This window comes from Theropithecus gelada, chromosome 1 (assembly GCF_003255815.1).
Source record: "Theropithecus gelada isolate Dixy chromosome 1, Tgel_1.0, whole genome shotgun sequence".
NCBI lineage: Eukaryota > Metazoa > Chordata > Mammalia > Primates > Cercopithecidae > Theropithecus > Theropithecus gelada.
Genome location: NC_037668.1, coordinates 162,423,850 through 162,438,138, shown reverse-complemented (window position 1 = coordinate 162,438,138; position 14,289 = coordinate 162,423,850). Strand labels below are relative to the sequence as shown.

General features: G+C 51.9%; 1 protein-coding gene across 3 annotated transcripts; it reads right to left on the bottom strand.

Annotated features, from left to right (window-relative positions):
* Positions 1-236: 236 nt before the first annotated feature.
* CHIT1 (chitinase 1) lies at positions 237-13,867 on the bottom strand. Of its 3 annotated transcripts, XR_003115599.1 has the most exons (12): positions 13,748-13,867; positions 12,689-12,718; positions 9,814-10,015; positions 9,182-9,238; positions 7,634-7,799; positions 7,267-7,391; positions 6,333-6,456; positions 3,802-3,987; positions 3,354-3,467; positions 1,895-2,021; positions 1,461-1,531; positions 237-1,292 (listed from the first exon to the last, which is right to left on the bottom strand). XR_003115599.1 is itself a non-coding variant. In XM_025356179.1 (11 exons), exons 1-11 carry the CDS (start codon positions 13,770-13,772, stop codon positions 1,048-1,050), a joined length of 1,401 nt encoding a protein of 466 aa, XP_025211964.1. In that variant the 5' UTR covers positions 13,773-13,867; the 3' UTR covers positions 237-1,047. The 3 variants fall into 3 exon arrangements, 2 of the variants coding, with proteins under 2 accessions (XP_025211964.1, XP_025211972.1); XM_025356179.1 differs by lacking the exon at positions 1,461-1,531; XM_025356187.1 differs by lacking the exons at positions 1,461-1,531; positions 9,182-9,238.
* Between the last annotated feature and the right edge of the window lie 422 nt (positions 13,868-14,289).

The window sequence follows — 14,289 nt, the reverse complement described above, 5'->3', positions numbered from 1 at the left end:
CAGAATGCCCGTGGACAGGCAGGCTGCCAGAGTGACGAGGGCACTGGTGCTCTGGTGCTGGGTGTACTCACGTGGGGGGCCAAACCGCCTCCCCCTCATCTCACCTGTCCCAATTCTCAGCTGCCTTCCCAAGTCCCACCCAGAAACCAATTTGGAGTGAATAACAGGCTGGGTCATTAGGCTTTGTGCAGATTTTCTTCAAACAGAATGATCAAGGTGCAGCCCAAAGCAGCCAGGAATGTTGGGATGACTTTATCTAACCAGGACGCCGTGTGCATGCTCTCTGGCCCGTTTCAGGCCTTGGTTCTGGACTCAGAATTGGTTAGAATCAGTCTTCAGTTTAAATGCCTGTAAAGTGAGAATAATCATTGTTCCTTCTTCATCTGGTGAACGGGGGCGGTAGGTGAGATAGGGCCTGCAAAGGGCCCAAACAGGATTTATCTCGAAGACCGCTGAGTACCAGGGGTCCAAATTCTTACTGTAATGTTGTGTGGCTGCTCGCAGAGCACTTAAATCAGGGAAAAGTTCTTCTCTGCTGCCATCTAGTGGTATTTTGGGAATAACACCTGTGTGAAGGTCTGCAGAAGCTCCTGTTTCCAGGCTTCTGAGCCAATAACCAAAGAACGTGTTGCACTTGGGGCCGTGCTCTGGCTGCCATCACCTGTGTACTGGAAACCACCCACTGGCATATGGACTCATGAGGCAAGACCTGCCACAGGGCCTGGCACATCCTGCACCGACCACCTTCCCACCTGGCTCTGACCTGCGTATGTTTTTGGAGTCAACAGTGTGCTTAGAGAGCCTCTTAAGTCACCACATCTTTGGGGAGAGGGGCACAAACCAAAGATTTATTTTGCAAGTGAAAGGGGCAGCCCAGGAGACCCAGAAAAAAGGAAGGCAGGGCTGAGAGCAGAAAGCCTGGGTAAAGGAAGACCACAGAGAGGCCTGCAGGAGCCAGATCGCAGCCCACAGGGAAACCGCAGGAGGCAGGCTGTAGAGTGATCCTGGGCCCAGCCTCGAAGCTGGGACTGGAGGGGCCTTAGGGACTCAATTCCAGGTGCAGCATTTGCAGGAGGAGCTGAACACCAGGCCTGCCGGGCAGCTCTGCTGGAACAGCCGCCCTCCTGCACAGCTGTAGAAGCTGGACCGTTCCCGAGGGTTGGGATAGAGCCCATCAGCTTTGCCCTGGCAGAACGTGTCTTGTCCAGGGCTGGGGCCATGCTCAGGTTCAGAGGGCTGACCTCGTGTTGGAACTTCAAGCTCTGGCGTGCCTGAAGGCACGTATGGAAGACCTGGGAAGACAGTGAAGATTCAACCAAGGCTCCCCCTAAGAGATCCCAAACCCAGAGGCAGAGCACACAGGCAGCAACCATTGGCAGGCAGCAGCCCAGCACCATATGCCCTACAGGCTGAGTACAGCCAGGTACCCCAGGCAGAGAACAGCCAGACAACAGCCATACCTACAGCTGAAGCACAGTGCCACAGACAACACCTGGCTACACATGTGACAGGCAGTTAAGTCTTTACCCATCTGCAAGCACAACCAGATACTGCTGAGGGCAGGTGGGGGTGACACACTGCAGGCTAAGGGGAGGCTTTCTCCCAGATAAGAGAGGAACAAGCTGCTGCTCCCAGGCTGGGGGCCCTCTGGAGGGAAGCCACGGTTACAACACCCTGGGCAGGCATTGCTACAACCAGGAAGAGAAAGCGCAAAAAGGAAAATTGTTTTGACAGTTTCCTTAGCTCCTAGGGGTGCATGAAGCTTGGGAAATTACAGTATTGGGGCAAAGTCATTTCCTCAGAAGGACCCAGGACCTACAGTTCATTGGATGCATGGAGCTGTGTTCATACCCCACCTCCAAATTCCGCCACTGGCCCGGGGCGCCTTACTTACTCAGTTCCCGCCGCAACGTCTGGATGAGAGGGTATCGGCCCTGGTCGCAGGAGAAGCCGGCAAAGTCATCTAAATCCAGTGCCCAGACCATCGCCCCGCCCAGTCCCTTCTGCTTCAGATAGCTGACCTGTGCAGGGAGGGGATGCAGTGGAGGAGCCCGGGGAAGCCTAGCCCGGCCAGCCGCAGAGCCTGGCTACCTCATCTGGACAGGGCCCTTTTTTCTCCAGCAGCCTCAGGCCTGTGAGTGGCTGCAGGTTCTGGAGACAGCACTGGGCTGGGAGCTTGGGTGCTGAGTCCTCATGCTGCTTGGCCATCAGTCATTTTGCAGTCTCCTTGTCTTAACATAAGCATGACCTGGGGTGGGGCGGGTATGCCGGGAAGATGTGTGCACCTCCCTAAGTGGGAACCCTTCACAGCTTGGTCATGTGTGGGCTGAGCTGCTTTATTTAAGGGTACTGCATGCTGGTCAAGGTAAGTTCAGTTACCATAGGGAACAACTCAGAGTTCCAAAAGATCTCAATCAAGGCTTGCTTCTGTCTTCATGTCTTTGTCTTCCCTGAGAGCCATCTTCCCTCCACCAGATTCCTGAGGCTTCCTGAGGGTATGACTGTGTTTCCTCAGAGTGGGATTCTCTGTCCTCTAACCCTGCCAGGGGGCCACGGTGCTTGATCCCTTGCTGGCCCCAGCCTCCCTTTCGACTAGCTCCCTTCCTCTACCTGCCCTGCTTGGGGGTCCAGCTATGTGGGCCTACACTTTGTTCTCAGAGTCCAGCCTCTACTTGCTTCACACCCACGTCTTTGCTTGTGCAGTGGCCTGCTCCCTCACCCCTAAGAATGGCCACCTTCTATGCTTTAGGACTTATCTGAAACACCCTTCCACCCTGACCCCTTCTCCCATCTCCCCAGCCAGGATCGTGGCCGCCTGCAATTCTCCACCTCTAGAAGCTGCCACTGTCAACCACACAAGATAATTGATGTGGGATGTACAGATAAACTAGTGAAGCATCCATCTTCAGGAGCTAACAGTTTCACAGGGGAGAGTGGCATGAAACCAGGTAAATGCACTAACTCTTCAGGCCACCAATATTGGGCAGGAGAAGGGGGTCCTATAAGTAAAGCAAAAGATCTGTAATTTGAACATGCACCAGCTATTGCCAATGGGCTGAATAAAGCTATATGCCTCACCATGTGTATTTCTCCTCTTCATATGTCTGTAGAATTTGTATAGTATTTAGAAATCCTTTCCAGGGTGCTACTAAATGTAGAGTAATTTTTTGTCATTTTGTCTTTTCTGAGTCAATAGGTAGTAAAGGTACAAAATATGATCACGTGGAGATTTATGAAATGTTGGGACATTTAAAGGAGACTCACCCTTGAGGTCCTGAACTGCCCTCATTCCATGTCATTGACAGGCCTTGTTCACTCAGGACCACCCCCCTGCCAGCAGAGCTGGGCCTCACCTTGGTTTTGAAGCTCTCCACATCATCAAAGCCCACCCACTGGTTGTCCCGGAAGATGTAGGGCACCTCCTGGTCCTGGATTCTCTGTTTGGTGGCCCCCTTCCAGGAGCAGACCTGTGGGAGCAGAAGGCAGCACTGGGGAGGAGGAGGGAGGCTCTTGCAGGCACCTTCCCTTCTTCACCAGGAGGAGACTAGAGATTGGAAAATTCCTGTCTGAGGAAGCCTGGAGAATCAGGATGTGCTTTGCAGTGACCTAGAACGCTGAACTCAGCTTGAGGCACCTGGGCTTAAGGATAAATTCAAGACAGTATGGATGGTATGGAATTTACCTGGCCAGAATTCTCTGCACCTGGCATCCTTACTCAGAAACGGTGGGAGAAGGAACCCTCTGCTCTCTCAGGTACCCCCTGACCCTCACAGTACCCAGGGTAGTTATGGGTTTTCCTACCTCATAGTAGGCCAATATCCCTCCTTCCTTGGTGAAGGGGCCAGGAGTGCCAGACCCTGTGGCTGGGGCCCCCACTCTGGTGTCTGACGGGGAGGCCAGGGTGAAGGAGCGTCCGTAGGTAGGCATGCCAAGGATCAGCTTGCTGGCAGGGGTCCCCTTCTGCAGCCACATTTGCACAGCAGCATCCTGGTGGCGGAAGAGGGCAGGGTTAATTTTCTCAGCCCTTGGCCTGGTTCTAAGTCTGGGGGATCCAGAGACAGAACTAGGAGGGCAGGGGCTCCTCAACTGGAGCCCCAAGGGCCTTCGTTAGTATTCCAGCCCTACCCCACCTTCTGTAGAGCCTGCCTTAAACCCGTGACCCCAGTGAAGAAGCTGCATGGCATGATAATCAGAGAGCATGGGCTTCAGATGCAGACAACCATTCACTGAACCATTGTGTACCGATGGCCCACTGTGTGCCAGGCGCTGTCCATGGTGCTTCAGGCACACCAGTGAACAAGGCAGACACAGATCCCTGCCTTTCCCAGCAGCTTATTTAATCTCACTGAGCCTTGGTGTTTTGTCTGTAACATGGGAATAAGGAAAATATCCATCTCTTAGGGCATTGTGAGAATTAAAGGTTATAATGCATGCAAAAGGTCAGCACAACGCAATAAAGGGTCACTATGGTCATCATTGTTATCATGATTGTTGTCTTAGTTTTACCCTGAGTACAAAAGCAGGGAATCGAGTCTGCTTTATTTATCTCTGTATCCCCAGTGCCTGGAATGACACCTGATGCTCAGATAGAACAAAGGCTTCCTTACCCACCTCTGAATAAGACCTTCCCCCGGTTATGTATTACTTAATGTGACACCCCCAGGCCTGTGACGGGAGAAGGTACCCGATATGAGTGTGATAAATTAATGAATAATGAAGCCTCATTCCTTAAGCCAAGAGTATGGTTCACTTTCCCCCAGAAGTTGCCCTAGTTTTGTCAGGTCTAGTTACTCTGAGCCCACTTAGCACTTAGGTAAAGAACAGCTTTCACTACATTTATTTAAATATATTTCTTTTTGTCCATCTATACAACTTATCTTTGATCAGACTGGTGCTTTCTGAAGGCAGAAGTCGGGGCTTCTCCTGATCTGCTATAGCACTTTTGTACAAGTTGGGAAAAGTCACCCCTCTGGCTAGAAGCAATCCCTGGACACATCGTGTGGTGAGTAGAAGGCCTCTTTGTAGAAATAAGATAACCTCCATTCCTCAGTGGATTCAAGGTACACAGTGTGGAGAGCAGGGTGCTGGAGGGACTCCAACCCCACTCACCTCTCAGCTGAATGTCTTTCTTTCTGTGTCTCCCCACCGGCACAGGGATACAGTTTCCTCCAAAACTCACACAGTCTTCCAGACGGGGATGGAGATGCCGGACTCAGTGTGAAATGTGGGTGCCTGGCTCACTGGCTAAAAGAGGTGCTCTTTATTCATGAAAGAGCCAGAAAGTCAAAGATGTCCCACTCCAGCTGATATACAGAAGTGTGGGCTCTCCAAAAGTAAAAAGCATTTTAATTTAGGGCTTTCTCTTTGTTGTTTGGTTTTGCTTGTTTTAAGAAAGAAAAACAATATAGTTATTATAAGCCCTCTCTGTAGGGTTTTATAAACCCTCTCTATATTTTAAGATATAGAGAGGGCTTATAAAGAGGATCTAGGCTGAGCATGTTGGCTCATGCCTATAATTCCAACACTTTGGGAGGCTGAGGCAGGAGGATTGCTTGAGGGCAGGAGTTTGAGACCATCCTGGGCATATAGCAAGACTCCATCTCTACAAATTTAAAACAAATTAGCTGGTCATAGTGATTCCAGTTACTCAGAAGGCTGGGGCAGGAGGATTGCTTAAGCCCGGGAGGATGAAGCTGCAGTGAGCTATGATCATGCCACTGCGTGCCCATCTTGGTGAGAGGGCAAGACTCTATCTCTTAAGAATAAATAAAATTTTAAAAATTAAAAGTGTCTTGGTTGCTCAGTGAGGAAAAGTTAGGAGACCCCAACCTACCCTAGTCTAAAAATGAAGGCTGCCCTTTGCAGGTGCTGGGGGTGCTTCCATCCTTAGTGACATCTGTGGAGATGTTATCAACTTGGGAAAGCTCCTACCCCTGAAAGCGCCTTCCAGAAGGTCAACCAGTGTGACCATGGAGCACAAGTCTGCCCACTGTCTTGAAGGAAATGGGGTGGAGGTGTGTGAGGGAAGCAGCAGGCCTGCTGGCTGGAGACTCAAGCTCAAAGTGGGCTTCCCCATTGGTCACTTGTTTGTCATCAAATTGGTTTGCTGTGTCTACCATCAGCCAAGATGCTCCACAGAAGTGAGGTTTCCCCTCAGTAGGGGTAGGGACCAGGAAAATAGAAGAAAACAAGCAAGCAAAGAAACGAAAAAGCTTCTGGTTTCTCAGCGCCCTGTGTCTTTTTTCCTATGAGGGCCTTGGGGCTCAAAAGAAGCCACCAGACAGGGCCTGCTGGACAGGGGAGTCCTGCCTCAGCCCTCCGGCCACACGTACCACGTTGAGGCTGGCCGCTGCACCACTCTCCTCTTGCCTCTTGTAGAGGGGGCTATTATGTCCTGTGACCTTCTCCCAAGAGCCATGGAAGTCGTAGGCCATAAGGTTGACAAAATCCAGGTTCCTGCAGGAGGCATGGAAGAGGTGGTGAGGAACAGGGATTGGGGGCGAGGGGAGCCCTTCTTTCTTACTCCTACCCCCTCAGTGCATGGCCTAGGGAGGAACCACTGGGGTCAGAGGCAAAGGTGGCAGGCTCACCTGGCTCTGCAGAAGATGACCCAGACAGCAGTCCCAGCCAGCCCCCTTATGGAGGCCATTCTCATTCTCATTCAAACTTGTCATCCTCACCCCACTGTCCCCTCAGCACCCCCAGGCCCTCCCTATTCCACTCAAGAAGCCTCCTGCTACATTGCTATTTTGGAGGAAACTCTAGCTCAGGGTTTCTCCCACTTCAGTGTGCACACAGATCGCCCAGGAATCTCATTAAAATGAAGGTTCTTCTTCAGAAGGCCCGAGGTGGGGCCTGACAGTCCATAATTCTAACGAGCACCTGGTTTTGTGCGGGCTGCGAGTCCACATGCTGTACTTTGAGGAGCAAGGATCCAGAAAACACATTTTCTGGAAGACAATGGCTTCCCTACCCGCTCAGGGGCATTTTCACCTTAAGAATGAGTTCCCAAGGAAGAGGGCAGAGATCCAAAATGAAGGATCTGGGACAGGCAGCAGCAGACACTGAGCAAAGCCTTTCTGGATGTGTCTTAGTTTTACCCTGAGTACAAAATCAGGGAATTGTCTGCTTTTGTTTTGGTGTAAGGATGGGACTTTCCAAATGCCTTGTAGGTGAACACCCGCTCTACCCCCGGGAAAGCTCAGTCCACCCTTGGCCTCTCCTCCTTCTGAGAGCACAGTTCCAAGCCATCTGCCTGAGACTCACCTGGCGATTTTGTCCACCTCGTATCCAGCATCCACATAGGTCTGCCCAGCTGGAACCGCTGCACTCAGAAGGAGGCGTTCCTTCCCTGAGGTCTGGGCTTCCTGCTGGAAGGCGTTGGCCAAGTCCTGTGGGAGTGGAGCTCAGAGTCAACACAGGGGCACGCACCAGGCAGGCAGCCCCTGTGAGCCCCAGGTAGATGTTCACTGGTAGTGGTAGAAGTCTGAGAGCTGACCACAGGGCTGATCTGTGCCACGTAGATACGTGAAGCAGCTGGCTCTGGGGGCAGAGCAACCCTCATATGTGCTGTGGGGGCTCCAGCGCTGGGTCCCTGTGCAGACAGGGTGATCCCCGCCCCACCCAGCGGTACCTGCACCAGGGCTGTGAAGCGTTCCTTGTCTATGGCAGGGCTCCCCCGGCTTCCTGGGTACTCCCAGTCAAGGTCAAGGCCATCAAAGCCGTATTTACGCAGAAACCTGATGGCTGAGTTGACGAAGGTCTGACGGTTGTTGGCCGTGGCTGCCATATCTGTGAACCTGTGAGGTGATGAAGGGGAGTAAGGGCCTGCCTTGGACCAAACAGGGGGCCGCTCTCACTCAGAGACAGGCGAGAAAACACTCAGGACAGTGCGTCTCTGTGTCTGGGCTGGGAGGGGCGCTGGGAGGGCTTCTTCAGAGGCTGCAGGGATATTTGCTGGTGAGTTATGGTCTGGGTTGAGGAAAGGGGACCATCCAGAGCGCTTTCTACCCCCGAACATCAACACCACCAGGGGCTCATGGATGCCCTAGAAGCCTTTCCCAAAATTCCCTCCAGAGGCTCCCTCCAAGCCCCTGAATTGTCCCACCCCGAATCAGAGCTAGTTGACACCCTCGGAATGAAGGTTTAAAAAGAAGAGGAATTAGAGAAACTAATTTTTCTCTAATTAGGATTTTTCTCTAATGAGAATTTCTCTAATTCCTTTACTAAGGTTAGTAAAGACCCGGAGAGCCCACTGTTTTAGTTTCCTGGCAGGTTAACCTGGTCATCTTTCCTCTAGCTCACACCTGTAGAGTGCTTTGTGTTTTTATTACTATTACTAGTCTGGAGCTCGTCAAAATCCCCACGCTGCCTCAAGAACCACCTCTCCACATCTGCCTTCCTTAGTGGGAAGTCCCTGAACTTCTTGGGGGTCTCAAGTCCTTTACAGATTGATCCTATTTTATTTTTATTAATTTAGTCTGGGGACACCAGGCTAAAAACTCCTGCATTTCAATAAACAATCTGTATATAAGCATTATTTTGGAAGATGAGTCATAACTTTCATCAGATTCCCAAAAGGGTTCATGATCCAAAATAGTTTTAGAAAGACTGTTTAGAGCTTTGGGAGCCATATATTCTGGATTTTCTAGAAAACACCAAGTTTCAAATACTCCATTCCATTATCTCCATAAATCATTAAAAAATGTCCCCCAAATGCCAATACTTTGGCACTCAGGCTCAATCTCACAGATTACCTTTTATACTCAGAAGTGGAATAAACATTCTCTCTGGACAAGATAACCCATTTCTGAGCTCAGAAAACATAGACACTGCATGTTGTCAGGATTAGTTGGGACCCTCCCTCTCCTCATTTCATGGAAGAAGAGACTGATGCCTGGAGAGGTCTGAGCCCTCTGCTGTGTTTAGACCTGTGCTTCTGCCAAGACTGGATCTGAAACAGCCTGGAACGAAGCTCACTGTGCTGCCCTCCTGCTGGGGTACCAAGAACCCAGAAAGAAATGCAGCCCCCAGAGTTCAGCTCCCCTCTCCTTTCCCCTGACCACACCTCAGCCTGGCCCGATTCCCTGACCAGCGCTCCCTCTGACCAGGGCTCCCTCTGGCCAGTGCACCAGGTTCTCATCCAGGAACTTTACCACACAGGTGACCACAGTCAACTAACCTCTGAGTGCCGAAATTCCAGCCTCCGATGGCTAACAGGGTCTTCAGCTTGGGATTCCTGGGAAAGACAGGAGACACGGTAGGATTTACTCTGCCAGCTCTCAGGGTTCCCTGGCAGGGATGTTACCATGGGGAGGAGCAACAAGGGTGAGGACGTGTCAAAGTGTCTATGCACAGAGCCTGTACTAGCATTCCGGGGACAGCTGTAGATTGGGAAAGGGAAGTCACGTTCCTGACTCCCAGAACCACCTGTCCAACAGGGGAGACACTGCTGTGTGGGCTCAGGAAGCAAGGATTGGGGCAGATTCTCATGAGGCTTTGTGAAGGCACCCAGAACACTGGGGCTGAAGGGTGGATCAATTTCACAATGAGGAAGGGCCTTCACGGGAGACAGAAAGTCTCACAATCCCGATCCCACTTAGACCTAAACTGGAAGGGCCCCATGGGATCCCCTAAGCAACCCCTACCTCTTTCATTAAGCACAGGAGAGCCCAGAGAGGTGATACAACTTGCCCAAAGCCACACAGTGGGTCTGTGGCAGGTCCTTGGTTCTGGGGAGGTGCCTGGCTCTGGGAGGAGGTTGTCTGTCCCCCCACCACACCCCACCCACCCTGCTCCTCTGCTTTGGCTCACATCTTCTTCAGGCCATTGAACTCCTGGTAGAGAGTCTCGTCATTCCACTCAATGGTGCTCAGCTGGTGGTTGGTCATGCCAGCGAAGGCGTAGATGAGGTGGGTGCAAAGGCTGGGGTCCACGTCCTTGGGCAGGAAGCGAGCCTCCCCCTGTCTGTACTGGGCCCAGTTGGTGAAGTAGCAGACCAGTTTTGCAGCAGAACCTGGCCCGTTGGAGTAAAGAAAAGAGATAGCTGTCAGCAGGGCCTTCTGGGGACTTGTCACCCTCCGTCTGGGGCAGGCAATGTCCTTGGACCTCCCTCTTCTACACCTGGAGTCAGTGGAGGGATGCGACAGGCAGAAATGGCATTTGCTTTTGTGTGGGTGGAGCCTTGCAGGTGGGAAAGCATTTTCAGAGGCCAGACATGGGATCCTCAGAACACTGAGTGGGTAGGGCCATCATCTTCCAAGACTTGTTTTCCCGGGAAGCAAGTTGAGGTTCACGAGCTTGGGGCCCATCTTCATTAGCACAGCTGCTAAGAGGGCAGAGCAGCCGTGCTGCGACCCAAGCCTCTTGACTCCTTGACATCCTTAAAAGTTGCTAGTCTCAGAGTCTGAGCTCCCAGGACTAGGGTCTGGCAGGCAGGTCTCCCTACCCCCAGTCAGGGTCTCCCCTCCAGGCCCCGAAACCTGAAAGAAGGTAGCCCCAGGCAGCCCCAGCATGAGGCCCAGAGGGAATTAGACATGGCATGCTCATCTGCAGAAGGCAGGCAGGCAGAACTTTCCAAAACGGTTTGGAATACCTCAGAATACTTCATTAAAATGCAAATCGATAAGTAGCACAGAGGAGGCCCCAGTTACAGGCCTGGGTTTATGTTTCTTTAGTCTTGCATTAAAGCCATTTGCATTTGCCTGTTATCCCTTGTAGATAATCTATGTTTATCAATATCACTGCTGAGATTCTAATAAAGAGCTTATTTTATCTAGGAGAAGGCATCTTGTCTCTAAGTACCCCACACACTATAGGGTACTTGTCTCTAGAGTACCCTACAGTGTGTGAAAAGACTTTGCAGGGGGTAGGATGGTCTGTTCCCAGTGAGGGCCTGGTGGTGATGACCCCCACTGAGGTCAGCCCTGTGCAGGGTTGACCAGGACACCAGGAAGCAAGAATGCTAGTCTTCATTCCAGCATCTGCCAAAAATAGACTTTGGGTCCAACTCTTTTTCAATCCTGGCCCTATCTGATAATGACTGTGTGGTCTCTGGGGTCTCTTCCAGTCTCTCAATCTATGATGGTGTGGTTCGTGTGAGCCAACATTTTATGCCAAGATCTTGATGGAGCGGTGAGTTTGGACTGGATCGTGTCTGTGGCTGGTGTCTAGAACCTGGGACTTCCCTTTGCCCCAGCAGGGTCTCTCTGTACCCCCTCCAATGCCCACATGGACAGGGAGGGGGCGAGGAAGAGGAAGGGTGCAAAGTGTCTATAGGAGAGTTTCGGGAAGAGAGCACTCAGACAGGCCTCAACTAGAACCCAAGAGCATAGAGGGCTGACCCTGGGCATACACGTGGCTCTGGAGTTGTCACTGTTTCTAACCAGGGGGCACCCCGGAGTGCAGCGTGCTGGTGGGGCTGGGGTGTAGCTTGCAGTGATACAGGAGAATTGCTGAACTGCCCAAAGCAAAAGAGAGGAAGGAGGAGATGAACCCAGAGAACTCATCCTCCCGGCCACGTAGGAAGGAGCCAGGAAGCTCTTTTTCTGTCATGTCATGCTGTCACATATCAAATATTGTTATGAATTTCTGTACTATGGAGAAAATAAAGTGCAGTGGTTAACAGCAGGGACTCTGGCATGTCAGTGTCTGGGTTGAAATCCCAACTTTGCAACTTACTCACTGTGTGACTCAGCTTCTGCTGTGTGAAACGGGGAGGCCATTGGACCTCCCATAATGTGTGTCACATGACCCCCGTGTGGGCTAAAGTTAATACATGTAAAACACTCGGAGGAACACTGCATGGAAGAAGTTCTGTTCTAGGTGTTTTGTGTGTATTAACCCTTAGTTCACACAAAGTCCTACTATTATTACTATACTGCAGAAAGCCCAGAAGTAGCCTGGACTAAAGCTTTTTGAGAAATCTCCCACCTCTCATCTTCCCCATGTTTGCTGTACCTGTATCCGCGGCTGTTCCCTCCTATGAAGCTGAGAGGGAAATGTACGTCCAACGCCACAGCCAAATGTGAGAGGCACAGTCACAGGACAAGGTCTGAGAGGCCAGCATTCCCAGCCCACTGATGCCCAGGGAATGAGGTGGGGCAAGAGGGGGACCAGGAGTCCGAGTTGCTGAAGGTGCCCCAAGGTCTCTTTTCCATTTGACACAACAAGGAGCTCCCTCCTGCCTCTCTCAGGCTCTACATCTGATCGGTTCAACAGATCGGAAGCAGTGTGTTATCCTCGCGGAGCTAAGGGGCTGGGGATGCTGAGCCAGATGAGACTAAGGTTCCTTATCCCCAGCAACTTGGAGTCTGGTGCAGAGACACATCTGAGCCAATAATGAGAGGCAGTGCAAAATGTGCTGTAAAACACACAGGTGCTGCAAGAGCACAGAGTGCAGAGGAGGGAGCCAGCGACCCCAGAAAAGGAAAGCCCTGAGAGAGCTGATGTGCAAGCTGGCCCCACACATGTGCAGGAGCTCAGCTAGTGGATAAGGAGGCAAGGGCCTTCCTGGGAGGGCTGCTAGGGGATGGGGATATTTGCAGGGTCTGAGCTTTGGAACAGAGTCACTACTGAAATCTGGAGCTCTTGGGGAGGTGTGGCAGGGAAAGTGTGTTGGGACATGAAGCAAAGCCCAGGGAAGGGGCTAAGGGATTCAAGAGCTAGCTCCAAGAAAGAGGCCACTTACCCCATGGGATCATCAGCAGGACCATGAAACCTGGAGCAACACAAGAGAGAAGGCCAGGGTTACACAGCCATTCTCACCTTCCCAGGCCCCACAGCTACGGAAGCACAGGAGGTGGTCAGGGAGGGCTGATTTCATACGAATCAAGCTTTCTCCTTCCAGAAGGGACCCAGGAGGGCACTGTGCCCATCCCTTCATGCAGGCCAGACCATGGGGGTCCCTTTCTGGCCTGGAATGGCTCCCTGGGCTGAGGCTGCCCCCTCTCTATGCCTCAGTAAAGGGCAGTGTGGATTCAGGAAGCCTGTGGAAAAACCGCTGACTTGTGAGTTATTCAGAGAGACTGCTTCTCTTTCGGAACAAGAAGAAAACCTGTTCTGGGGCTAGAAAGAACCAATCTGGAAGGGCTGCACGGGGAGAGATCACCTCCTGGGGAGGGCCTGTGCCTCTGCTCCCATCGTTTATGCTTCCTGCTGCCTTTCCACTGCCTGGCTGTAGCAGGCATCCACAGCCTTGGAGACCTAGGCCTTGACAGGACTCCTTCAAAGAGATCTCTTTCACCTGGTGACCTTGGACTTCTCTGTCAACCTAACAGAACCTGCATGAAAATTTGCAAGGATGCCCAGGGTCCTGGCCCCAGGCTGCCTTCTTGCAGGACAGCCAATACGAGGTTAGAGAAGAGGCTCTTCGCAGTGGGTGCTTCTTGGATAAGGCCAACAGGAGGGACGTAAGAATATAGGAAAGACACAAAGACCCAGTGCAGGGGCCTCATTGACTCTGGGCTTTCAGGACAGAAAGAGGAAAGTCAAGCCATCCTCAGCCTGTTAAGAAAAGCCTTCCCTTGCAACATGAAGTCTCTTGGGTTGAAAGAGCCTAAGGGGGAGCCCACAGGAAAGGTAATTAAGGGGCTGCAAGCCAGGAGGCATGGAGAGGGATAAAATGACCCTCTGAAGTTCTCCTGAGTCCCCCTGCTTCCTTGCAAAGGGTAGCAAGGGGTCCCTGGACATGCCCATCCCCACCTCCCCACAGCTCCCGAGACCCAGCCCACTATCCCTGACAGCTCACCTGCCCAGACCACAGACCGCACCATGACGCAGCTCAGCGGCAGGCTCAGCCCATACAAACCAGCATTCCAGGTCCTGCTTTGCTTTTATCTGGCCACCCTGTCCCACCCCAGCCAGGAGTGTTGCAATCAGGGGCACTAGCGGGAGGAGGGGTGGGAGCAGGGTGGGGCAGGGTAAGATGTCAAGTAGCATGAATTGGGCAAACTTGACACAATGACCTTTAGCAATTCTTGCTTTTCTGGAACAATCAGAGGGTGGCTCTTAGTGTTGCCAAACAGAGGAAAGCGGAAAATGGCCCTGAACCTCCTGATGGATGAACATGACCCTGACTTTGTTTGTGTAGGTGGTGAGGACCATAAGCAGCCCCAGACTTAACAGGGCTTTGGAGGAAGAGAAATGACTCACGAGTCAGGCAGCTGGGTTCCAGACCAGCTCTCTTGCTTCTCCGCTGCCCTCTCTCAAACTGCTTCTCCATCTGGAAGATAATGGGGTTGCAAATATAATTTATTTTTCATGATAGTAATATTTTCATATCCATTGCTG